The 27118-nt window shown below is 39.5% G+C and overlaps 1 protein-coding gene across 8 annotated transcripts in view; it reads right to left on the bottom strand.

The window, feature by feature from the left end:
* Window positions 1-27118, bottom strand: part of APP (amyloid beta precursor protein) — a 227244-nt gene that overhangs the window by 24213 nt on the left and 175913 nt on the right. For all 8 annotated transcript variants that reach the window (XM_021708509.1, XM_021708507.1, XM_008049940.2 and 5 more), the window contains one exon: window positions 4966-5187. In XM_021708509.1, the coding sequence (XP_021564184.1) occupies window positions 4966-5187 (222 nt within the window). The remainder of the gene's footprint in view (window positions 1-4965; window positions 5188-27118) is intronic.

Below are 27118 nucleotides of genomic sequence, written 5' to 3'. Positions count from 1 at the left end.
AAAAAAAAAAAAAAAAAGACATTATTTAATCTCAGCTTCAACATTTAAATCGGCTTTCTCACTGCCTCTTTATGGCTAATTAAAAATATACCAGAGAGCAGCTTCACTCTGCAAATATGAAGGAGACCCCAAAACACCCCAGAATTATTTTTTGGAGGGCAGACCCCTTGTAGGTAGGTAAGTGTTCTAGGAACCCATTGGCATCAGTGTACCCGCTAGTGTTACTGTGAGAGGTTACGTTCAGCTTTGGTGAATTTTTGGAGATTCTTTCATGTCGTTTGACAATTTCGTGATGGGTGATTTACTAGCACGCCTGCCTATACCGCACTGAGTGTTTAGCAGTTTTGACCAAAAATGGCATGATCCCAGTGCCCCATCTTCCCTATTCACCTGATGTCTTGTGGAGTGACTTTTTTTTGATTCCCTGGATGAAAAAGGTCCTCAAAGGGAAATGTTTTGCTAATGTGGAAGTGGTGAAATAAAAAACGGCAGAAACACTAAAAGGCATCAAAATTGATGAGCTCCGAAACTGTTTTGAGCAGTGGAAAAAATGTCTTGATAAGTGCATTGTATCAAATGGAGAGTACTCTGAAGGTGACTGAAGTTCAAACATCTAAGAATAAATACACAGATTTTTATAAGTAAATTTCATTTTCTTGGGTCCCCCCCCCTCATACATACACACAGGCTTATAAGAACTGCTGCATTCCTTTAAAAAATATAATAGTATTTTATGCATGTATTATTTACAAGGAGGCAGAGTGCTGGCTGCAAAGACCTTCTGGTGGCTGCTGCATGCTGTGCTGATCTTTGTGGCTGGCCTTCTCAGGCAGTCATGAAAAAGTAGAACAAACACAAATGTTATTAACCCAAATGCTTCCAGCCAGATCATTTTATGATCTATGAGAATAATTCTATAACAACAGCTTCATTTCAGTTTAGCTATTCATGTAGGTTTTGTGGATGTGAAAACCAAAGAATAAAAATGTCTTAAGGCAAATTACAGCTGTTCAAGAGCCTATAATGTTGGAAAACTGTGTTTGTGATATGCTTATTTTTTTCAAGGTGTATTAAAAGAATGCCTGGGCATTCACCCTCCTCTGGACTTGACTGATTGTTCTTGAGAAAAACAACAAATTTTTGGCAAGCATTTACAGCTATGATGATAAGGACTGCATGAACAATGAAAGGACATCCTCTGAGAATTTTAGATATTTTCAATTGCTCTGTGCGTGTGCGCATGTCTGTAAAAGGAAAGAATAACAAGTTTTAGGGGAGAAGAGAGAGGTGGGGGAGGGGAGACGAGGGATGACTTTAGGACTGTATCTCATTTTATGGCTTGTTACATTCATTATTTTAAGGACACACTGTTCAGGCCGTATGGTGATTCATTTGAGACAGGCGGATAAAGCCTCTCTAATAAGATCCTGGTTCCATTAAAAAAAGAAGAAGAAGAAGAAGAAGAAGCTACCACTGAACATTTACTGTGTGCCAGCCCTTTGCTAAGAGATTGTTCATGCCTTCTTATTTAATGCTCACATCCTATCTTTGAGTTAGGAACTATTAAAAACCTTATTTTACAGACGTAAAAACAGCCAGAGAGACTAAGTAACTTGCACATAGGCACACAGCAGAACTGGAACTTACACTCCGATTTGTATCATTCAGGAGTGTGGGTTAGTACTTAACAGTTCATGAGAGATGGAGTATGTCTAAGTGCTTTTGGTTGTCACCAAGCCTGGGGCAGGGGAGAGGACCCTCTCTTGACTTTTAGTGAATGGGAGAGCAGAGATGACAGACGTTGTGCATTGCCCCCAACAAATAAAAACTGTCCTGTACCCTACATGGTTTTCTAATTTCCCATTGACATGCAGGTGTTTATGGCAACACGAAACCAGAAACTCAATTTTACAGATAAATACAAAGCATTTTTGTAGTTTTTAATTTGGAAAATCATATCACTGATGCTACTGTTGCTTGTAAAACCTGGATCGCCAAAACAGCCCCCTGTATCAGCCCGTTTCTGACTCTGATATATCCATTAGGGGGCACACACCCACCCGACTATGCCATTATCCCCACTGGTCCTCAGGCCTGAGCACTCACATGTTGAAACTTGTATTATCAATTATGCCCATTATATTGATTTTTGTCCCCTAAATGTTGCCAATTTTCTTTAAAAATTAAGTTAGGAGGCTTATTCAAAATATTTGAATAAAAGGAGAGTTGGGTCTGATAATGAGGAGAACCACAGAGATTCTGAGATCTTAAGTACTATTACCTTTCGATACTGTTAAATATTTTGCTATTTAGATAAAATCTTTATTTAACAAGAATATCAGCTCTTTTGATGACGCTTAGGCAGTGTAATAGCCACATCTTTGTCAAGGAGCAAGAGAAACGAAATCGAAGTCTCCACTCAACTGGGCATTTTGGCAACTCCTCATGGCATCAGTGTGTGGGTGTGTGTACACATGCATGCAGATTATTTCCCTGGCTGATGCTACAATGTGTGCTGTTAGGCAAAGAGCAAATCGAATATGCATGTAATTGACAAAAGGGACAGGACATTTTCTGCAAAAATGCTCATCAGAGACAGAATGAAAATAATTTTAAATGGCTAAAATGTATCTACCTATAAGAACAGAATCAGCACTCAAGTAATAATACAATTTAGTAAGGAAGTTACCTAGGTCTTTGAGGACTAAATATCCTTAACATTTTTTCTTCTAGCCAGGCACAGTGGCTCACGCCTGTAATCCCAGCACTTTGGGAAGCAGAGGTGAGAGGATTACCTGAGCCCTTGGGTTCAAGACCAGCCTGGGCAACTTGGTGAGACCCTGTCTCTACAGTAATTCAAAGGATAAGCCAGGCATGGTGGAACATGCCTGTAGTTCCAGCTACTTGAAAGGCTGAAGTGGAAGAATCACCTGAGCCTGGCAGGTTGAGGTTGTGGTGGCCGTGAGTGTGCCACTGCACTCCAACCTGGGCGACAGAGTGCGACTGCGACTCAAAAAAAAAATTTTTTTTCCTTCTATGTGATTAAGAATTATTTTCATAAATGGTAAAGTTTTAATTATTTTTACACCATCAATAACATTGCTGTTCATATCTGCTGGTATTACTATGAGGTGCCCTTTTCCAAATTAAGGAATCCAACTTGGAGTGATTATTCATATTGTGCAAATAGTCTATATAAAGATTTCTTGCAATGGTTCTTTTATTTAATTTTTTTTTCTTCTCTCAAACCTGCAGGCTCAGGCAATCCTCTCACCTCAGTCTTGCAATGATTCTTTTAAAAAAACTTGTCCAGTGCACATAAGGTCTAATATTGGATTTAAATTTAGTCTGAGGGGTGCACCGATAACATTTTATAAAGTACATGACAAACAGGAAACCACCATCTAAGTTTGCTACTTTAGGAAAGAAAATCACAGGTGAAATCGTGCTGTGTTCTTGAAAAACATGTTATTAGTATCTAGAAATCAAGGTGTTTGCGTGTGTAATTTGATACTTCTGAACATGTAAAAAAGATAAAACAAACTAAAAGATGCTCTCTTCAAGCACACCATTCACTGCACAAACTTGTTGATAGAGAAAAATCTTATTTCTGTGAACTATTATAGGAAAAGAAATTTAAAGCAACGTGCGTCATAATTTTGACACCTGCCTTGAATCTAACTTTCTAAACACAAAGCTGTTTAAGTCTTTTTAATTTTTTTTTTTTTATGTTTTAAAGATGTGGGGTACAATTCAGGATTAGGTATACAAGTGGTCATCATACAGGTAAAGTTCGGGCCTACCTTCGCCTAGTTTGAGATCAGGTACCCTTATTGATGTGATGTGCCCCTCCCCCCTCGCCTTCCTCTGGCAGTGTCCCGCTACTAACAATCCCTTTCTTATAGTATTATGGTAAATGTTCAGGATCCACTTATGAGTGAGAACATGTGGTACTCAAAACTGTTTAAATCTTAAGCAGAATTGCATTTTATTTATATGTGGTTCTATATTTTTGCATTTAATGTTTAACATAGTCTGAAATTTCATGTCAGAATAATTAGCCAATGAAGACTGTTCTGGTGCCCATGAAATCTCTGCCCCTGCAAGCTCTTCCAAAACTTCTCTTTCTGCTGGTAAAATATCATTCTCCTTATTTAACCACCTGTATTCTCCAAAGGTGGCATTCTAGGCCACTATCTCATAAACAAAAGTTGAATTTTGTGCTGTTATTCCAGAAGCAACAATATAATTCTTAGTAAGAAGACGTTTTTTAAAAATTCCTACCAAAAATTACCACTTAAGAACTTTATCTCCTGGTGCCTCAATTGGAAAATAGTTAAAAAAAAAAAAAAATATATATATATATATATATGTACATACACATATATATAACATACAGTAAGTGCTCTTTATGTATCCTCTTTTATTATCATGTAATGTATCATTTTACATAAAGAGAGAATGGGAAAATAAAAATTAGAAGAATGTTACTGCCACACATTTTCCATGTGAAGAACTACTTCTTAGATAATATATTGTGGGTTCCCTTTGTAACTCTGTAGATTACCAGCTGAGGTATTTCTCTCACAACGCTTTTGATAAGTAGGGTTTCTAATTTTTGTCTTTGAAATAATATGGCATTGAATATTCTCCCCAGAATGTAGACCTGGATCTTTGGGGAAAACAAGAGGCCTTTTCCTCCCAAGTGTTCTATGTAACCATTACCATTCCGTTTGACTATCTATACAGTGGGCAGTTACCTTTTCCAAAGTTTACTCACTTTGTGCATAAGGCATGTAAAGAATAGTTCACAGTATATGATTTTAATGACCATTAATATTTGCTTCTTAAGGTAAAACTGAAATTAAAATATCACTCAAGAACATTAAAGCGATTTCTCTCACTCTCTCTCTCACATATATGTGCGTCTACCAGAATGTTCTTGCTCTCTCAGGGGCCTCTTACCTTCATTTTCTGTGTTGGCTGGCACAGAGTCAGCCCCAAAAGAGTGCCATGGCTGGAGGTCATCCAGGCTGAACTCTCCATTCACGGGAAGAAGCTCCACGGTGGTTTTCGTTTCAGTCAAAGATGGCATGAGAGCATCATTTCCATAACTGATTCTTGGTTCGCTGATCATGTTGGCCAAGACATCATCCGAGTAGTTTTGCTCTTTCTGAAGCAGCTCATCTAAACAAAACAAAACCATCACTTTGGTGAGTAACAATAATTACAGCAGCATCAGCTACCATTTACTGTCTGCCAGGCAAGACTCCAACTGCTTTTATTTGCATGATCTCATTTAGAGACATGAAGCGGGTGCCATTATCATCTCCATTTTACAGATATAAAAACCAAGGCATGAAAGTTAAGCCACCTAAGCAAAGTGATTGCTAACAAGTGCCCCTGGTAGGAATGGAATCCAGGGAGCATGACAGTTGGTAAATGCTCTGCACCCCTGCACCACTCCTCCCAGAGGTGACAGTCCAAGGGAATGCGGTTGCCATGTACATTTCCCCAGCATACAACAGTCACACAGGGATGAACAGCGTGCTCTCGTGCAGGGGCAGTAGGCAAGAAACAATCTCTTTCAAGCTGAAGACATGCCCAGTGAATCTCCAGTCCTTCCTTGAACACTCGCAAAGATAAGAAAGGTATTGACGAACCAGCAGCACGCTCTATTCTTGAACAGTTCTCATTGTTTTGTATTTTAAAAAAATCTGCATCCCCTTGTGCTACTTGGATCATATGATCTATGTTTTGAGGCAACAAAGAAACAGATCCCTTGCCTTCCAGATGAAGCCCTGAGGATGTGTGAAGCTTTGCTCCAGCTTTCTCTGGGCTTACTACTCCTACCTCCTCATATTTCCCATCGTGAAGGGACACCAAATATCCTGCTTTTCTCCTCAGTTGCTTCCCTTTCCAAATAATGTTATCAGGACCAACCTCACCCCCTTTTATGATTGGCTAAACAAAAATCAATTTATGAAACATCACTGACTCATCATTTACAGGAAAAAAGCATAGACTATAACCTGTATCAGGTTCAAATACTGCTTTAAAAATGGACATCCAAATAAAATCTGTGAATCTTCTATTAGGTTACCGAAGATTCAACAGGTTTTTCTGTGTGCTGTATTTTTTGAAATTAGAGACCCACAGATAGTCTATATGCTGTTAATAGTAATATCTGACTGGTCAGAATATCTAATTTTCTAATACATGTGTCAAGAGTTTATCGTATTTTAGATGCCTCACTGGTGAGTATTATTGCTGGAGAAAATGAAGAAAATAAAATCAGGACTTAGATTTGTAACATTTTACTATCATCCTTCAAATCCTCTTTTAAATTGATCAAAAAAATTATCTGAAAAATTAAAATTCTGTTCAAATACACCCATTAAAACAACCTGCTGGAATAGCATTAAAGCATGTGATTAATATCTCTTCAGAGTCAGTTTTATTGCAAAGGATTTTAAATGATGGAATCCCAAGCAAATCATCCTTTTTGAAGTATAATTTCAGTTATAATATATCCCTATTCGCTATGGCACTGTTCTAAAATTCAATATTTGATACCCATAATAACTTTTCCCTTATAGATAAAAGGCCCCCAATTAGATTTCTTCCAACTTTTTCATGTCTTACAAAGCTGTACATAGCAGTTAATAACTTAGCCGATGTCTGACTTAATAAATTAAATGGGCATTTCTTTTATATAACTCTTATGCTTGTGACTGTGAAGTACTTAATATACTGAAGAGATGATATTCTGGAATAATTACTGGTGCTTACACATTCATCTTCAAGGGAATAACATTCGTCAGTGAGACAGCTCTTGGTCACCCCCAGGACCATGTTTGGCAGGGATATCTACTTAGATCTCCCTCCTGATCCATGCACTTAGTAGGGACAAAACGGTACTCAAGGCCCCTCACTTTCCCTCCTGCCTTCCTGTTTTCTAATCATGACAATCATTCTCCCAGTCACAGGCTTGAAGCCTTTAAAAACCACTCATTATTCTCTCTCTCTCTCTTTTGAGTTGGAGTCTCTCTCTCTCTCTCTCTCTTTTGAGTTGGAGTGTCACTCTGTCGCCCAGACTGGAGTGCCGTGGCCGCTCCCGGCCACCGCAGCCTCGACCTGCTGGGCTCCGGCGTTCCTTCCGCCTCAGCCTTCCAAGTAGCTGGAACTACAGGTGTGGGCTACCACGCCCGGCTACTTTTTGATTTATTGTAGAGACGAGGTCTCGCCAAGTTGCCCAGGCGGGTCTCGAGCCCGTGGGCTCAGGCAATCCACTCATCTCAGCCTCCCAAAGGCGCGGGATTACAGGCTAAGCCACTGAGCCCGGCTTCTGTATTTCTTTGTACCCCATACTTATACCATTCACAATTCCATTTCTGAATTTCTTCATCCATTTCCCACTTGCTTTTCCACATCCGACCTACCTCTTGGAACATGATTACTTTTTGCCTGGATAACTGTGATGGTCTCTTCATTGCCTGCTATGGTCTGAATGTCTCCCAAAATTCATGGGTTGAAACTTCATCTCCACTATGGTAGTAATAAGAGGCGGAACCTTTTGGGAAGTCAGTCATGAGGGTGCTACCCTCATGAATGGATAAGTGCCTTATAAGAGGGTTGCAGGAAACTAGCTCAGGCCCCTTTTTTGTGTGTGCGTGCGTGCGTGCGTGCGTGTGTGTGTGTGTGTGTGTGTGTGTGTGTGTAAGCAGGATTTATTGAGGACAGAAAAGCTCCCACGGTGGGAGGGGACCCGAAGGGGTTGCCTGCTCTGGCTCCTTTCTACTCTTCTGGCATGCATATAAGGACACAGGGTTTGCTCCTTCTGGAGGATGCACCAAGGTGCCATTTTGGAAGAAGAAGCCAGGCCTACAGTACACACTTAACCTGCCAGTGTCTTGATCCTGGACTTCCCAGTCTCCAGAACTATGAGATTTCTATGGCTTATAAATTACAGTCTCAGCTACTCTGTTATAGTAGCAAAAGCTAAGAAATTGGTCTCCCTAATTAATTTTTATTCTTCTCTGTTCCTATGCTCTTTTCCTGAAACACAGGAATAGCTCCCTCACCATTTCAGTGGGTCCTCATTTTCTACTGAATTCATCCCAACTCATCTGCCAGATGCTGAAGGCCCTCTGTGGTCCAGACACACCCGTATTTCTAGCTATGAGGCTCAGAGCTCCTTGCTGTCTACATCACACCTCTCTTCAGGCTAAATGACTTGAGTTATCCCCATAAAGGGCCATGTGGTCCCATCATGACACCTTTGTACCCACTACCTGGACAGCCCTTCTCTGCTTATCTAAATTATATAAATTCTTTAAAGCCCAGCTCAAATGCTCCCTCCCCTATGACTCTCCTTTTAAGGCAGCCATTACTATCCTGATGGGACAGGAAACTGAGGCTGGGAGAGATGAACTAACTAACCTCTTCAAGACCCAAGGGCCAGCAGCAGCAGTGCTGAAATCCAAGTCTTGGGCTGCCTAATACCAATCTCGCTACATCGAGTTTCTATCTATTTCAGCCTCTCATAGTATCAGAAAAGGGGCTCAATCCTAGTCTCCTTATTGAATTGCTCATTTACAGCGCAAATGTAGAAACCAGGCATTATAAGCATGACTCTGTTCCAGTGTCTTTAGCAGTAACTTCTACTCTTGTGGGTTTTTAAGCTGACTTACTAACTGCTTGCCCTATAGAATGGTTATTGTTCCCTGAATAGCTATTTCCCAGGTATGGGCAGCTGGAAGGTTTCCTGTAACCATCTTAGCCCTTCGCAATAAAAAGATAGAGTAGGGAAGTATCATAGTGGAAAACCTTAAATTTGTGCTTCATAGAATACCCCGAGTATTTCAGGTTCACCTGGTTTTCTCTCTTATTTCTTAAACTGTCGGCAGGAAATTTCCTCCAAATGGCCACCAGAATGTTGAGTCCCATGGTCGTTAAATTTTCCGGTTTATTATATTCGTTTTCAGGAAAAGCAAGTGAAAGTTGAAGGATCAAGAAAAGTTACATTTTTAGCAGAGTGAAAAAGCACTTAGCCTTTTTCGCTGCTGTTGTTCAAAATAGGAGAAATTCATGTTCCTATCTTAACGTGGAAAATTTAGAAATAACCACCCTGGCTATGTTATTTGGAACAATGACTTCAGTGTGGTTTTAAGATGGACGTGATGGATCACCATTACCACAAGTGGGATTCAATTGTGTGATCATAAAATGCCTAAAGCCATAAGCCATCTCTAGATACTATTAAGGACTCAGGATTTTACCAACGGTTGACATGCTGACACCGGGCAATTGAGCTTGTGACAAAATACTCAGAGCCAAATAAGATCACTTCATTGTTCATTCCAAGCGGGACTGTATCTTTGACTTCCGTGGTGTCACTAATACCAAAACCACACTTCTACTATGTTAGTGGCCTTGATGGATTGTCCTTTTATCTGAGTTAATTTAATATTTTATTACAATGATTTAATGGACTATATTAGGGATTTTCAAAGCTTTTCAGCATCTGCATTTGCCAACTGCTGTCTTAAACTAAAAGACTATGCTTATTTCCTTCCCTCACAGACTTCCCCTCTCCAAAGCTACTTGTTGCCCGAAATGGCACCAGTTACCTTTGTGGTCAACTATCTTTTCCTGCAATATCCAGGCACTTGTGTCTTGCAGTTAAAAGTGGAAATATTTAACTGAGTTCAGTAATGATAACATTTAACCTATGTCTTAAGCAATAACAGAGGTATTTACTTTGAAATATTAAACACACAGTGAACTCCATCACCTTGCTCTTTTAAAAATGCTTTGAGGATATATATTAGGCATATTTAGCATAAACAGGGAAAAATGCCACCACTTAGATATCATTGGGACTATTTTAAAATATTTTAAAGAAAGCAACATCAAAAGAGACACTAGCGATTTCATCTATAAATGACTGAATGGGAAATAGATGAATTCATCTAACATTTTTCTTTTAATCATTAATCCTCTAGCCAATCTCTTTCTAAAAATTTAACAGCCACACTTTAGGTTTCCAGAGAATCAAGTTTGTAGACATTAAACCAACCAGTTCTCTCTTACAAGCTTTAGTTATAATTATGGAATGACTCTTGAATACATTGAACACACGTGGGTGGGGTGGAACATTTTCTTTATATAAAAGAGGGGCTGTCTCAGCCTTTCCCTTGTAAAACATGGTTGTTAAAGGTCTGTTTGAACACCAGAGAGAACATGATGTACCTAGGCTTGCTGGCTTTTCTTTTGTCTAGGATTGAACCTCAGTTGCTATTATTATTGTTCCTAATTTCTAATTCTTCTGGTTTCTAGTGGAAAAATATTATTTGCAGCCTCTCTCCCAAGATGGAACTTTCTTTTTCATTTTGTTTGAAAGAGGATTCTCATATGACTAATACTTGTCTTTTAAATAAATATTCACTTATACATCTGCCTGAGGATCACACCCCTACACACCATGCAATGACCCCACTTCTTTTCTCCCTGACACAGCTGCAATTAAGTATTTGTAAATGAAATGTACTAATCTCTCCCTATCAAGAAGCTCCTCTATAAATCAGCTGTCATCCATTCTAGGCATTTTGCCCACACCAGGACTATGAGATCAGATTTAATTTTCTAATCACAGTATGGTGCATGTCTGATTCTGGGCTCAGTATGTCACTGTTACATTGTTTATTATACTTCATCTCTTCAAGGCCTGGGAAACTCCTTAAGGCTTGTGTCCCTCATCCACAAAATCATGGGAGGTTCATTGGGTGGTCTTTACTGTTGCTTAATTTTGTATCCTTTTATCTATACTCTTGCTACATAGGTATTCTCTGGGAGTTTGCTAGAAATACAGAATCTCATGTCCCACCCAGATCTAGTCAGAACCTGCACGTTAACATAATCCCTAGGTGACTCCAGGCATGTTCCTTCTGAGACAACCTACTCATCACCAGGTTGTGCAAAGGCACCATTACACATCAGCATCAGCTACCCCTTCATAATAGAAAAACAAGCCTCAAGACAAAAGCATGAAAACAAAGCAAGAGATGAGTATGGTCAAGAATCAACACTACCGAGGAAAGTTTACTCCAAAACATCTTGTAAGTCATGTTCTTAGAACCCAACACATTCTGTTGCTTTGACATTATTTATCATTCACAGTCACAGTTCTGAACCAGAAAGCCACAGGAAAGATCGGTCATGGATTTCCTCCTTCAAAGGACTGTTTGTTAGGCAGGAAGTCACATACCAGCAAGAATAGGGAAGGAAGTATTCAGGAAACAAGTCAGCCTTATGTAGACGCTGAGAAAAAAAAAATTTTTTAGGTGTAGAGAGGGGTCAAGCACGGTGGCTCACGCCTGTAATCTCAGCACTTTGAAAGACAGAGGTCAGAGGACTGCCTGAGCCAAGGGGTTCAAGACCAGCTTGGGCAACTTGGCAAGACCTCATCTCTATAATAAAGAAAAAAATTAGTTGGGTATGATAGCGCAGGCCTGTAGTTCCAGCTACTTGGAAGGCTGAGGCAGAAGGATCACCTGAGCTCAGCAGGTCGAGGCGGCAGTAGTCATGAGCATGCCACTGCACTCCAGCCTGGGCGACAGAGTGAGACTTCAGCTCATATAAAAGAAAAAAAACTGTAGACTGGGTCACAGGACACACTTCATTGTTAGCCTTCCCAGGAGACAGAAGCTCTCCCCTATTAAAGATACTTTTAGAAAACCAGCCCTAGCCAATGACTAAATGTACTTCTAAGCATGGATTTATTTGTAGGTCAGTGGAGCAACTGATTTGGGGGGAAGTGGTCATTAAGTGATTGTGGCACAGGGTCAGGATGTTCTGATTAGCATATATGCTGCAGCCATCTATGATGCGATGGTGCCAGGCTATGACACCTTAATAACACGAGACCAACTGCACTCATGATACCTTTCATTTCTGTGGCCTTTTCATACCCACTATCTTATTTGATATCCACCATAACCTCAATAGTGGGATCACAGCCCTCACTGACAGTTAAACAAACTGACACTCATCTAGGGGAGTATATTTAAACCCAAAAAGTGGCAGACCTGGGATCTCAATCCAAGTATCCCAATTCCCAGAGCACCCATTTCATTATTCCATTAAAATTTCCATTTTAGGACAAACATATGGACTCCACAGCAACTTGGATGGAGTTAGAGTCTGTAATACTCAGTGATCAATCACAGAAACAAAGAACAGAGTTCCATATGCTCTCACTCATAAGTGGACTCTGAACATTTACCATAATATCATAAGAAAGGGATTGGCAGTAGCAGGATACTGCCAGGGGAGAGAGGGGTGAGGGGACCAAAACATCAATAAGGGTACCTGATCTCAAACCAGGCAGTGGGGACCAAAGGGAGGTCCAAATTTTACCTGTTACAATGTTTGCTTGTATACTTCATCGTGAATCATATCCCACATCTTTAAAATAAATATATATAAAAATAAAAAAAAATTCCATTTTATAGAGAAGGTGGCTATTTAACTTTGACTAGGAATGAAGTGTAAACCCATCTATTATCCCAAGCATCCTCTTTTTCTCTCTCTTTCTATCTCTCTCTCTCTCTCTCCCTACGTATCATCTTCTCTCTCTTTTTTAATTTCAATAGCTTTGGGAGATACAAATAGCTTTTGGTCTGGGTTTTAAAAGTACCCATGACCCCTACCTGTGCATACTGTACCCAAAAGGTGTTTGTTTTTTTTTTTTGGTCCCCCTGCCTCTTTCTCTCCTCCCCCCTTCTGAGTTTCCAGTGTCCTTTATCTCTTTTTCGTATATTTGACATTTTTTGATAGATTTGGAAAGGAATGAATCCAACAGTATATATATATACATTTCCATATGAAGAAGCCAAGGTAAAAGAGATGAAAGCCATAGTCCAAGGTCATGGAGCTTTTCAATGGTGGAGCAGAACTGAAAAGTTCCCTCCTCTAACCAAGTGACACTTTACCTGTCACTCTGTTTTGACAGCACACCCTTGATAGCATCTTCCCCTCTGAATGCTCACCCATTTATTTCCCTTTCTTGGGGTGAATATGATAGCTACATGAATGGCCAGAAGGTTTTACCAACTCTGAGTCAAATCTAAAATAATTTAGGCTCCTTTTGATTTTGAGCTGTCTAAAAGGTTGAACAGTGAATATATTATACACACTCAAACAGTCCAAATATCTTTCTGCATCCACAATGTAGTGTAGTGATCAGGGCACTTCAATGGCCGACATTGACACAGTTCTGTATGACTCAGCCACATTTTCCAATGTGGAGAAAAATTTACAGAAATATTATCATGAAGTAAATGCTGTCCCACAAATCTAGTTTTTATCTTGACCTCCAGAAAATCAGGTCAGTCCTCTTATTTTTAGCCACACTATCAATCTTGAAAATCTCTCAGACTAAAAATTCAGATGCCATGTCTAAATCTGGTTTTATGTTTGTTTAATAGTTTCATGATCACAGATTTTTAAATGGGGCATGCTTTGTCCACTTATGGTAACAAACTGTCCCTGGAGGGGACACAAATATGGCTTCACATCACTCATGAAAAATATTCCTTATTTCAAGTGACATTTTCCTGAAATATCACTTGTCTGACTTTGACTGAGGGTACAGAAGAAGTCCCTTTTCATCTAAAACACATTTCCTTTTGGATTTCAAACATCAGAGATCAAACAATTTAGATCTACTGGTGGCATCAGTCAGAAATCAAGATAACAACCAGCCAGGCTCCCTGGCATCTAAAAGCAGATGAAAAGGTTCTTTTTTCACATTTACTTGTGGAACTTATGCCAATGTCTTTATCACATTTCCAGCTACTTTAGGTGGTCTGTGTCCCGCGTGGGCTGTTAAGAACCTAAAGCATAAACAAAACAAAAGTATAAACAAAAACAAGTATATATACTACAGAAATAATTTCTGAAAACATGCTGTATGCATATGTGTATGTATGTGTATATATTTGTGTGTGTGTGTGTGTGTATCCTTGTTTTGAGGAAATACACAGTGAAGAATTTAGATGTAAAGAGTCATTATGTCTGCAATTTACTTTCAAAAAGAGAAATTTTATGTAATATATTTTTGGAACTTTTCCTTAAGTCTGAAATTATATTAAAAATACTATAGGCAGATAGGCATTTCCAGCTTGAATCTATACACATCTGGATGTTTTCTTCTGGTCAATTTATAGTGAAATTACATCATATGACTATAAATGTAAGCAGATATAAACTATAAGTCCTCTGAGAACAAAAATACCAGTGAATGTAATTTTGATGTCTCACAGCTTTTAAATATAAGTCAATTATTTCATATGATCTTCAACCCAAGAAACATTCATCTCTGCTCATGCTAGAGGAAAAACCAGTTGCCTTGGGCTAGTTGAGAGATATGCTCTTTTATAGCTGAGCTAAAGGATTTTCAAGGTAATTATTATGTGGAATTCTCTCTTCAAACCTGTCATTAAGAACCTAACCTCTGCAGTATAAGTATGACTTCATTGTCATCCTTCTTTTATGTACAGAGGATGCTAAAAAAAAATGTGTACATGATAAGAAAGGGAAAAACTGCATTAAAATTGTAATAATACATACCAAAAATAAAAGGCGAATACAAGTCACATTTGATTTCTGTGATTACAAGGGGTGGTAGTTGTTACCATCAGCGTCCAGACACTTCTGACTATGACAAACATCTCTTAATGTTGCTTAAAATGTATATATATATTTTTGGTACTCCCAGTATATATATAAAATGTAATCAATTGGTACTAATTACAGAGTAACAAATTCAGTGCTAAAAGTATAGAAAAAAGGGGTATCAATAATTGTTTGCAATCCCATCACAAGAGATAACCAAGAATAATGTGTGATTTTTAAAAATAGTTTTATTCTTTACAGCACTATTTTGTCTTTTCCTCATTATTACTTTGCTATACAATTTTTATGAATTTTTATGACTACAGTCAATGAGAAAACATTTTTTGAGGCCATTGAGACACACAGATAGGCCTTGGAATTAGGATTATTAGGCTTGAGGACACAGAAGAAGTATAAGGAAGAATTCTTTTCCAATTTCATTCCCTAGTACTTATTTTTCCATTTTCTATATGGTTGTTCTGCAAAATTCGTATCATTTTTGTTTGGTTTTGCTTCAAAGTATGTTCTCAGATACAAAGTTGGAAGAATGAAACGTGAGGTTTGCTGTATCTGGAACAGTATCAGATTTTACTTTTTCAAACTATTAATGCTTTTGGTGGGGACAATAAAAAATAATTTCTAAGATGACAGTGTTCATGCTCTTGCATACATTTTTATAAAGGCATTCTGGTGATTGTCTACAATCTGAGATCACAGTCTCCTGGAGCCTTCACTGCTGGTGTTGGGCTTTTCTGGGAATCAATATACAGTGTCCTGTTTTTCTCTATCTGAGCTCTGAACCAATCAAGAGACAGCAGGTATAGGTTTAAACCTCGCCTTTCTCTGATAAAGGTCAAGTCCTTTCTAGCCCACATGATACTTTCTTGGGGAAGCTAGTCACATACAGGACATATGGCATGTCCAGCTGCCTGTGGACCAGATTTCAACTTCAGTGTTTTTTCCATTTCAACTGCATAAGACAAGGGAAGGAGAACGGGCCTACCTGGACATGCCCATAATGCTGCCTTTGGTAGCTGTGCCAGCTGTGTGTGCAACTCTAGAAGTGGTACTCATTTAGGATTTTCAGCTAATGGTGCCTCTAAAGTTGTGTCCCAACTGACCAGCATCCTCTCCCAGATTTGTGAGGGAAGTCTATCTGACCCGGGTAAGAGATATCCTGGGCTGGACTGAAGCAAATAGGAAATAGTACCCCTCCCAGCAGTACCCCTCCCAACACAAGACAAAACAAAACAAAAACTGAAAACCTAAAAGGCCAAAAAATAGTTATGCTGTGAAGAAAGCATATTCTAATTAATTCATGTTGACAAGTGCTGAATTGATAGAATTTTATACTTAGACGGATGTAAAGAATTGGTAAGCAAGTCTGATGAGCTCATGGCGGAAAGGAAGATTTTCAACATTCATACTTAGTTAATTTCATTCAAAGAGCCCAAAAGCCTTATGCACATAATTATAAGGGGAACAGGCAAGCATGTAATATTAGCACTATATATATAAACGAGGATGACAAAAAGTGTATACACATTTTAAGTATGACATTTGCACATTTGTATACATTTTTTGGCACCCCATATGTGTATGTGTGTATATATATAAAATTGACAAGGTCTCTTATTCCTGCAGATATACATCATTCTTGTATACATGCTAGCTCATTTGAAATGTTTATTTATGCAGATTTTTAAAAGCACACAAACCCTCTATTGCATTTCTGCACAGTGCCCATTTATGTCTTCTTCAAACTTGCTTCCTAGTGAACCACTCTAGATACAGCAATGGTTCTTTCTCTTCTGCATTGGTTTATTCATGTGCTCCCTTAACAATACAGAGGGAAACCAAGCCCAGTCATGGAAAGCAGAGGGGCTGGGAAATGAATGCAAAGCGTCCGTCTTCAGGAAAGCATTCACAATGAGTGAGGGGAGCTGAAACTGACTTTAAGGAAAACAAGCTGGAGCCAAGAAACATCAAACCACTTTATCAATAATCAGTAGCCCACTCATTCACTCATCCTTTCACTCATCTGTCTGGCAATCCTATCATCTTCCAAGCCAGTGCCAGAAATAACCACATCAATTTCTTCTTCTCAAAGGGTTCATGGTTCAGAGGAAAAGACAGGCATGAAAACAACTCCCATGCAAATGCTATGGTGGGGATAGGGTGAGACAGAAACAAGCTTGGGTTTCGGGGCTGGGGATGGTGATGTTACAGCAGGGCTGGAGGGAAAGAGGCCGCTGTCCTAGCAGATACAAGTGCACGTGTCAAGACACAGAGGATGAGCCGTGACTCTTCTTGCTACTAGGGCATAAGGGAAGCAAACAGGGAAGCAGCTTAGACACAGCCAGGGACTTTCAGTTTGTGAAAGAGGGTAGCGGAGTATACTGACATGAGCCATGAGTATACAATTAGCAAAATCCCAGGCTATGGAAATTCTGTGAATCAAGTGACTTGAGCTTCACTAACAGGTCAACTGTACAGAAAAGAAAGAGTAGGAGGGGAAGCCTGGAGATGATAAGAGACTTAACAAACATGTCATCATTAAAAAATGGGCAGGAGCAAAGAATACACTTGAGAGGATGAAGCTAGAAAGATGTTTCAGAAAGTGGACAAGGAAAGGCACTTGGTGGTAGTGGGGAGAGACTGTGACCAGGATAGGGCAGAGATGCTATCAGGGTGATGGGTAAAATTCTAATCCTTGACCTGAGTTTAGTCTATGAAAAAAGCAAATATGGGGGAGAAAGACAAGTTCTATGCAGATATGCTGAGCTGCCACACTCCAGGATAATGTAATGGAGCTATTGGACATATGGTCCAGAGAAGTCACATCTATACTGAAACAGCCCTCAGGGAAGCATGAGAATGAAAACAGGAGTCTTCCCAACACCGGCGGAACTTTGCAGGTGTCTTGGGAAAGAAAAGTTCACATTAGATTCTCCCAAAGAGATCTATTTTGTGTTGAATGCTGCTAGACAGTGAACAGTTCTACCTATGATGAAGGACCATGTCCTTGCTAAAAATTCTTTATGGTGTCTAATTGCAGCACTGAACACAATATCAAACTGGTGGTTATTGTTAAGAACTACAGAGTCTAAGTATTCTTATCTACATAAAGAGTGATGGATCTTAAAAAAAGTCAAATCTTTTAAATATTAGCATTATGAGATGATAAGAAGAAGAAACTTTTCTTTCTGCAAAGAACAAAGGAGAAAATTGTGTAGGAGATGAAAAGTAAAGTAGACCCAATCTTTTTGCTAATTTGATTTTAGATACGCCCTCCCTGCAGAAATGGGGGTGGTATCATTGAGGCCAGCTTTGCTTCAGTTACCTAGAGAACCACATATCCTGGTGCTGGAAAGTGAGATCCATTCAGCATAATGGAAAATTGCCCAGCCAGCCACTACCTCACCACGAATGGATAACTTGTTTTGCTACCTGGGGCAACTGCTTTCTGTGGAGGTAATGCCATGTGGGAGAACTTGCTCCAGTCTCTCCCGGTTGTTTCTAATTTCCACAATTTCCGCTCTCAGCACAAACCTCACACAGGCTCCTGATGCTTTGACGAAAATTAACGTAACATACTAACTATGTTTTGTTTTTGTTTTTGTTTTTTGAGTTGGAGTCTCACTCAGTCGCCCAGACTGGAGTGCAGTGGCCGCTCCCGGCCACCGCAGCCTCGACCTGCTGGGCTCTGGCGATCCTTCTGCCTCAGCCTTCCGAGTAGCCGGAATTACAGGCATGCGCTACCACGCCCGGCTAATTTTTTGATTTATTGTAGAGATGAGGTCTCACTGCCGAGGTGGGTCTCGAACTCGGGGCTCAGGCAACCTACTCACCTCAGCCTCCCAAAGGCGCGGGATTACAGGCTGAGCTAACTATGTTTTTCTTTAAAAAATGTTACTGTGAGTGGATTGCCTGAGCCCGCGGGTTTGAGACCCGCCTGGGCAACTTGGCGAGACCTCATCTCTACAATAAATAAAAAATGAAGCCGGGCTTGGTGGCTTAGTCTGTAATCCCGTGCCTTTGGGAGGCTGAGGTGAGTGGATTGCCTGAGCCCGCAGGTTCGAGACCCGCCTGGGAAGCGAGACCTCATCTCTATAACAAATCAAAAAATTAGCCGGGCGTGGTAGCACGCGCCTGTAATTCCGGCTACTCGGGAGGCTGAGGCGGAAGGATCGCCAGAGCCCAGCAGGTCGAGGCTGTGGTGGCCGGGAGCGGCCACTGCACTCCAGTCTGTGCGACAGAGTGAGACTCCAACTCAAAAAAAAAAAAAAAGAAAGAAAAAAGAAAAAAGTTACTTTAAAAATGTTATCTTCATTTCAGTACAGTAAGTCTTTCCTCACCCCCACCTTGGTGTGAAAAAGTGTCAATCTGAAACAACAAAAAAGCAGATTTCATCTCAAATTATGATACGCTAAATAGTTACCGACTTGGTCTCAGAGGTTTCTACTCTTTCCTTCTCACACGATCAGATTCAAAATTATAACTCTAAACATACAACATTAAAACATGATTATCTTTAATAACAGCAATGAACACAATAAGATCAGATTGATGATTAATTAATACACCTCAAAATTTAGAGCCCTCTATGTTGATAATTAACATAGTGCTCCAACATCCTTTTTAAGTTAAAAAAAGTTTAAACTGAGCCAGGCTCAGTGGCTCAGCCTGTAATCCCGCGCCTTTGGGAGGCTGAGGTGAGTGGATTGCCTGAGCCCGTGGGTTCGAGACCCGCGTGGGCAGGCGAGACCTCATCTCTACAATAAATCAAAAAATTAGCCGGGCAAGGTAGCGCGTGCCTGTAGTTCCAGCTACTCGGAAGGCTGAGGCGGAAGGATCGCCGGAGCCCAGCAGGTCGAGGCTGCCGGCCACTGCACTCCAGTCTGGGTGACGGAGTGAGACTCCAACTCAAAAAAAAAAAAAAAAAGTTTAAATTAAAAAAAACCATAATAGACGTATGTTTTCAAGATACATGTGATAATACATTCATATCATTTGCAAAGACCAAATCAGTGTAACTGGGATATCCATCATTTAAATATTTGTTTTTTCTTTATGCTAGAAACATTCGAATTATTCTCTTTCAATTACTCGGAAATACACAATAGATTAGTGTGAGCCATAGTCATTTTACTGATCTATCAAATATTCACTCTTATTTCTTCCGAATTGTGTATCTGTACCCATTAAACAACCTCTTCTTTAAAGTGTGGTGCAAGCAATCCTTATTCAAATAGACTATAAGCTTCAATGACAAATTAAAAAATGATCCACATTACATACAGTGCATTTATATATGTCTTTTCATCTTCTAAGTATGGTAAACATTAATTAACCCCAGCTAATTAAAACAGTCACAGTTTACAAATCTACTCATTAATCAGCTTCAAGCAAATGCAAAGCATTTAAAGTCTTTCACAATTTGGTACCGATTAAATATGCTAATTAATTTAAAATAAGGCGGTCATAAATTTAAGATGTAGTTAAATTTGATAGTATTTGAGAAATAATTTTGGACACCTATTTCAAATTCATAGATGTCAAGGGAAAGAAAAAAAAATGCTTTTTAATGGTATGATACTTTGAAGTTCTAACCCCAATACCTGAGAATGTGACCTTATTTGGAAATAGGTCATATTCCAAATGCAGAGAAAATCAAGTTCTGGTGAAGTTATACTGGAGTAGTGTGGGCTCTTAATTGTATTAGAGAAAACACGTGGAGACCGAGATTCAGGGGAGTAACAGGTAAAGACGGAGGTGCAGATTGGAGTGGTGAATCTACAAATCCAAGAATGGCCAGGCATTGTCAGCAGCCCCAGAAGCAAGAGAAAAGTACGGAACAGATTCTCCCCTAGAGCCTTCAGAGGGAGTGTGGCCCTGCCAACATTTTGCTTTCAGACTTTTAGGCCCTAGGATAATGAAAGAATATATTTCTGTTGCTTTAGGCCACATAGTTTTTGCTTGGTTCCGGCAGTCCTAGGAAACTAACACACTGCCCATGTAAGTGAGTATTAACTGTCTGCTGATGAGACAAGAATTTCTGGCTATAATAAAGTGGACCAGAATGTGGCTTTTTAGTGAGTCCTTTATTCAAGGGAGTAGGTAGATTAAGGAGAAGAATAAGGAGGTTTAGTCTAATAGTCGAATCTAGCCCCTGTGAATGCAGAGATGTTTTCCCTCTGAACACCTGGCAGCATTTCAGCTCTGTTCCTCTCTTCCAATGCCCTTCCACAGGGAACATACCCACTTCCTTTTCTTGACCATCAGTGGCTGCATATCTTATCCTGAGAAGACCATGGGAATTTTGGATGCTTGATCAACTCAAGCTTAGCAAGGAAGTGGAAGGGTCTCAGTTTCAAACACCTTGTAAACACAGAGGTTAGATCACTTCCTTTCAAAGAAGCCAAAAGCTGAGCTGTCCCTGGCAGAAAATACATAGCAAATGCCTGGCGAGTTTCAGGTTTTACTAACTCCAGGGTGATGAAAACACCACCATCTCTAATGCCAGTCTACGGTCATATCTATGTGCAGCCACTACATTGAGTGAAATCGGAGACAGCTGGAGTTATCTATAAAATTCAGCATATCAATTTCAAGTTAGGGCTCACATTCAACCAATTGGGTCATAACAAAAAAATTATTCAGTAGTCTGAAGGTCTTTCTTTTATTTTTGTATGACATCTGGATGACTGGAACAGAACAGTTTACGGAATGAGTGTTTATAGCAACATCTAGGTTATTTGTGACCTTCTGGCTCAAGACGTGAGATATCATGGCTAACTGGACTTGGTTATGGGCTGTCATGCTATACTTTCTACCCTCTTGCTTTCACACTGTGAATGCCTGGCTTTAGGCACTCAGAGACAAAGATAAGAGTGTGGATACATTAGTTAAAAACAAATTTTAAAAATCCATCAAATCGCTCTATGCCATGTGTATTTGCTTTATATACCAAGGAGATCTTGGATTTGAAGTTCATAAATACAGAGTGAAAGTTGCCAAAGAAAACCTGGTTTCAATGCTTTAGGGTGCAGAAGCAGGAAAGATAACTTTCATGACTCCCCTAATTTGTTTTTAGGATAAAGAGGCCAAGTGCACTAAATAAATAGTGGTTGAAAAATGATGAAGAGGGGGTACACTGGATCTGACCAAAAGCATGAGTTAGCCAAGTGTTGAAAATTGAATTTTGTCCCCTGCAAATTCAAGAGTGAAGTCTTAATCTTCAGTGTAACTGTATTTGGAGATAGGATCTTTAAGGAGGTAATTAAGGTTAAATGAGGTCAGAAGAGTGGGACCCTAATCCAACAGGACAAGTGTTCTTATAAGAAGAGGAAGAGACAGATGGTGTCCATTTGCAAATCAAGGAGAGAGGCCTCCACCTTGATCTTGGTACGACTTGCATACTTCAGAACTGTGAGAAGGTTAATATTTGTTGTTTAAAGCATTTGGTCTGTGGTATTTTGGCATGGCAGCCCTAGTAGACTAATGTATCCATCTAGTCATAGCCAAACAAAGAAAGAGCAAAGGTCAAAACAGCTGTTTCTAGGGGATTCTGTTTTCCTTCTTCTCACTAATTTTTGAAAAGGTAATAGCTGGAGACGAGAACGGCAGTGTAAATTACCAATGGCTCACCAGGGATGTGCGAGGAATTTCTTGTACTGCTCCTTCCATGGAAACGACAAGGAATGTATCTAATTTAGATGTGATTCAGTTCAGTATTTGAAGGCATGCTTAACCTCTGGGCTTGTCTTTTTCTTTACATGTTATGACCATTTGCCAAGAGAGTTCCCAAGTGCTTCTTCCCTATCTGGTTTCATTGCAGGTGAAGGGAAAAAGCCACACTTTCCCATATGTCCAGGACATTTCCAACTATGTAGTCTATTTGCTTTGGAGGGACAAAAAAGGATATGGCATATTATTTCTATCCTAGGTCCCTCCCGGAGATACTTTAGAAGCAAAGAAGCTTAATTTGCTCTCCTATATAACCCACAACACACATATACTATTGCATAACAGAATGTGTAACCTCTCAGGATTGGCACCTAGAGCTGGTATCTGATATGTTTTCTTTTTTCCTAATTTTTTTTGGTGTCAATTCTCTAAAAAGACCACATGTTTTGAGCTGACACTAGGCTCTCTGACAGTCTTCCAAGATTAAGCTTTTACCGCCTGTCATTTGCAATTCTGACAACTCCTGGCATATTTTGCCAATTTTCCCTTTCATTCCGTATTAAAATAATATCACTTTGGATTCAAAGAGAGCTTAAATGGATCATTTCTTTAAGTAAAATGCCAGTATCAATGACAGAAAGCGAAGAATCTCAAAGGGAGGAAAAGGTTCTGTAAGAGGAGTAACAGGTTCACAATTTCTGAATGAGCGAATCAAACAGTAAACAGGGAAAAGTTGTAACAGTGGCATTTTGTGACAGAAGCTTGCCCTATACTGTTTGCTCCCTTTAGACACAGTTAACCTAAGTGTATGCCAATCCCTTTTTCATAGTTGAGAAGAAGAATTACCTTGGATAAATAAAACACAATCATCACTGCTGCCACTCCTAAAGCTCTCCATGCATTTGAACTTCTTGAGGCTAACAATGCTTCATTGTAATATTTCACAGTTATCCCTCTGGAAATAAATACTGCTAGAATTCACATGACCAATTTACCAGGATATAGTCACTTTCAATGACAATGTCTGCCATCCTTCTATGTTCAAGACAAATATAATTTAATCTTAAGTTTCTAAGAATCCTTATATTTTTGTTATTGCATATAAGGATGAGTTTTAAAACTTCTAAATGTTTAAGAATCACTTGAGGGGATAAGAAAATGCAGGTCTGAGGAGGAGGCTCCAGAATCTGTATTTTTAACAAGAACTCCTCCTAATTACTGTGCTTTGCTAGGCACCAAGTACATTTTAAGAAACAATGAGCCGGGCTCGGTGGCTCAGCCTGTCATCCCGCACTTTGGGAGGCTGAGGTGAGTTAACTGCCTGAGCCCACGGGTTCAAGACCCACTTGGGCAACTTGGCAAGACCTCATCTCTACAATAAATCAAAAAAATTAGCCGGGCGTGGTAGTGTGCGCCTGTAGTTCCAGCTACTTGGAAGGCTGAGGTGGAAGGATCGCCGGAGCCCAGCAAGTCGAGGCTGCGGTGGCCGGAAGTGGCCACTGCACTCCAGTCTGGGTGACAGAGTGAGACTCCAACTCAAAAAAAAAAAAAAAAAAGGAGCAATGACTACAGAATAACAATTTGAGCCTTTTACATTCAAGAACTTACAGCAACCAAACAAAGACACTGACAAATACCAGATACTCTTTTTTATGTACAGTCTGATGGCACAAACATGCAGAAACCCTGCAGGGCAGCAAAGACCACTCCAGTTATGACTGGCATCAGCTAATGACCCTAGCCTCCTCATCAGTGCGTTCCAAGGCCCTCAAGTTCAGAGTAATAGGGCCTTCTATAACAGTGGGCATTTAGACTCAGGCTTCCCCAGAGGGCTTTCAATTCTGCTCTACTATGCCTATTTTTCTTTTTAAAAAAAAAGCATTTGATTTTTTTCACACCCCAGGTATTTAAAGACCCGCTTTGATTTTGGTAGAGCTTTGGCAAGACATGAGGGACTCCTTAGGTCCAGACCATTTTTAGCACATTCATGGTTTCTGATTTTGATCAAGCCACTTAGTCACCCAGGATGCTGAATGTGAAAACTGAGAGGGTTTAATTCCACTTTCAAGTTCTTGTGAAGAGCTGTTGGCAATGGGCAGGTCCATACTAAACTTGGGAAGGAAGCCAGCTCTTTACACCACATCAAAGAGATCTAGAAAGCAAACCTTCTCTCACATTTGCATACAATATTTGACTTACTTATGGATGCCATGCTAGTCAAAAGACAGGCTAATTAGGACATTACTTTCCTTAATGACTATGATTTAGTAAACCGCAGATAACCTCGCCTTAATTTTTCATCCTATACCCCAAAGGAGCAAATTCCTACTTCAATATAAGAAGGCTCCTCCCTCAAGATGGAAGGAAGGCTCCCAAGTGTCAAAATACTGGTTTCCTGCCAAAAGAAGAGTGAGAAAAATAAAGCAGAGAGTTAGCCTATCAACTCTAAATACATGCTTGCAGGACCTTACTACCGGATTACAAAGGTCATTTTCCCAGCCCCACCTAGTCCTCCTTTCCTTTCTTTCTTTTCTTTTTTTTCCAGTTTTCCTTACAATAGCTGACATTGCCAACAGCTTGCCAGACCTGGCTGTTCAGGCTGGTTCTTAACAAAAAATTGAGGGCCTATTCCTGTTATTGTTAATATCCTTAAAACACCATTTGGTTAGTTTGTCCTAAGTATTCTCAGTATTAAAAAAAAAATTACCCAAGAATTTCTAGAAGTTAACTGACATCAACAACCTTAATGGGGGAGGGCAGCAATCGTGTATTGGAAGTATCACCTTCCTTTTATCAAAATTATATAGAAATTGAAGGCTGTAAGGCTACAATAGAGTATAGAATCTGGGAAGAAGAAAACAGAGACTGCCAAACACTTTTATTGATTTTTTAGGCTCATGACTTCAACCATTTCCACCTAAGTTTTTGAAAATCAGCATTTCTAGCTAACATTACATTGCAATTTTCTCTATAATATTAAGAATATTGAACCCCTAAGTGAGGGAGGGAGAGAGATGTAAACTAAAGGGGAGTCTGGAAGGGGAAACTGAGTCTGCCACACATCATCTGTCCTTAATAGTTATTTTAATAGTGCAGATAAGAAATAAAAGCAGTATTAAGAAATATCAAGTGACCAGTAGAAGTACCCCTCTCCACAGGTGTGCCAGGTACTAAAGTAGAAAACACTATACATTTTAATTTATGGGCTAGAGCCAGAATAAAATGTTATGCCCATATACTGACCCATAGTTTATGAAAGTTCTTTTTCACCTATCCTTTTCATGAAAGAGTATAATAGATTTTTTTTAATTGCCAATTTGATAACTTAAAAAATTATGTTTTGATTTGTATTACTTAATCATGAGAAGCTGTGCATCTTTTATCAATAACTATTCACCACATATGTATGTGTTCTTGGAGCTGTTGTATTTTATAAATTAAACAGATCAATTCATTTGGGTTTTCACCTAAAATGTGGTGGCACATAGTTTGTATCATGTGTATGTAGAAGATAACAGGATAGGTAAATCAAATTGGCTTACTGAGATGCTAGAATGAATTCCTACCAATTAATTGACTTTTTGAACATTGCTTACTTTCCAAATCAGTCATTCTTAAAGTTTATCATGTCTCAGAGTCCCCCTGACAGCTAATTAAAACACAGACTGCTGAGCCCCATCCCCGGCTTGCTGATTCAAAAGGTCAGGGGTGAGGCCAGAGGATGTGCATTTCTAACAGGTTCCCAGGTGATGCTGACATTGCTCTTCCACGGACCACATTTGAGAACCATTGCTATGAAATATGCCTTGGGCATAGGTACTGAAATCCTCACCTATACCTAATAATTTGTTTCAGGAGACACAGATGCACATGAGGTTTGATGCATACTTTCTAAAAGCTTGCAATTAGTAAGTAGTAATTAGTTGACATGTTCACATCAAGGCAATACAAGACACATGTTAATACATAAATTATATAGGCACTTGGAATTAATCAAAGATTTAAATGAGACTGGGGTTCTGGAAGATGAGTGGGGTCTCAACAGGCCAAGACTGAGATAGGCATTGGAATTATGGGCAGATTTGTTCCATCTAAATAAATGTATCCAGGGCTGTGGATAGAAGATCAGCTTATGTGAGAAGTCAGATTTATAAAGGAAAACAAAGGGGAAAATTCTTTTGGGGATCAAGGAAAAAAATAAACAAAAGTCTGTGAACAAAAGGAAGACAACAGAGGAACAACATAAAGTTAGAAAAAAATATACACAAAATCTTCCACTGGAGTGGGAGATGACCTCATGATGTGCGTGATTTAACTGTAGGAATCAACAGGTCTAGAACATGCCATCTGCTAACAGGGGATCTGGTCATTAACATTCACATAACTCACCCCTGTATGTTTGATCCCTTGCAAAGGGTGAAGACCTGGCTGAGGAATACTACCTCATGTTTTCAGAGGAACTTCTGCTTGTCCCGCACAGAAAAGTCTAAATGCAATCATCACATGAAAGAAGGTATATTTGCTGGCATGTTTCATGTGTTGTCTCATGATTTCTAAACAAATAGAGAATACCAATATAACACAAAAAATCCTGCAAAATGCACAATGTAGCTGGATGTTTATGTTCTCTTTAAATATCTTAACACTGACTTACATATTCAAGGGTATTGAGGCTTTGAGCTTGGGAAGTATCTTATTACTGAGTCACAAATGCTAAAAGAGGGACACTTTTTCCAACCATAACATTTTC

This window comes from Carlito syrichta, unplaced genomic scaffold (assembly GCF_000164805.1).
Source record: "Carlito syrichta isolate Samal-C Ts95f unplaced genomic scaffold, Tarsius_syrichta-2.0.1 Scaffold141855, whole genome shotgun sequence".
Lineage (NCBI taxonomy): Eukaryota > Metazoa > Chordata > Mammalia > Primates > Tarsiidae > Carlito > Carlito syrichta.
This window is presented reverse-complemented; position numbering and strand designations above follow the sequence as displayed.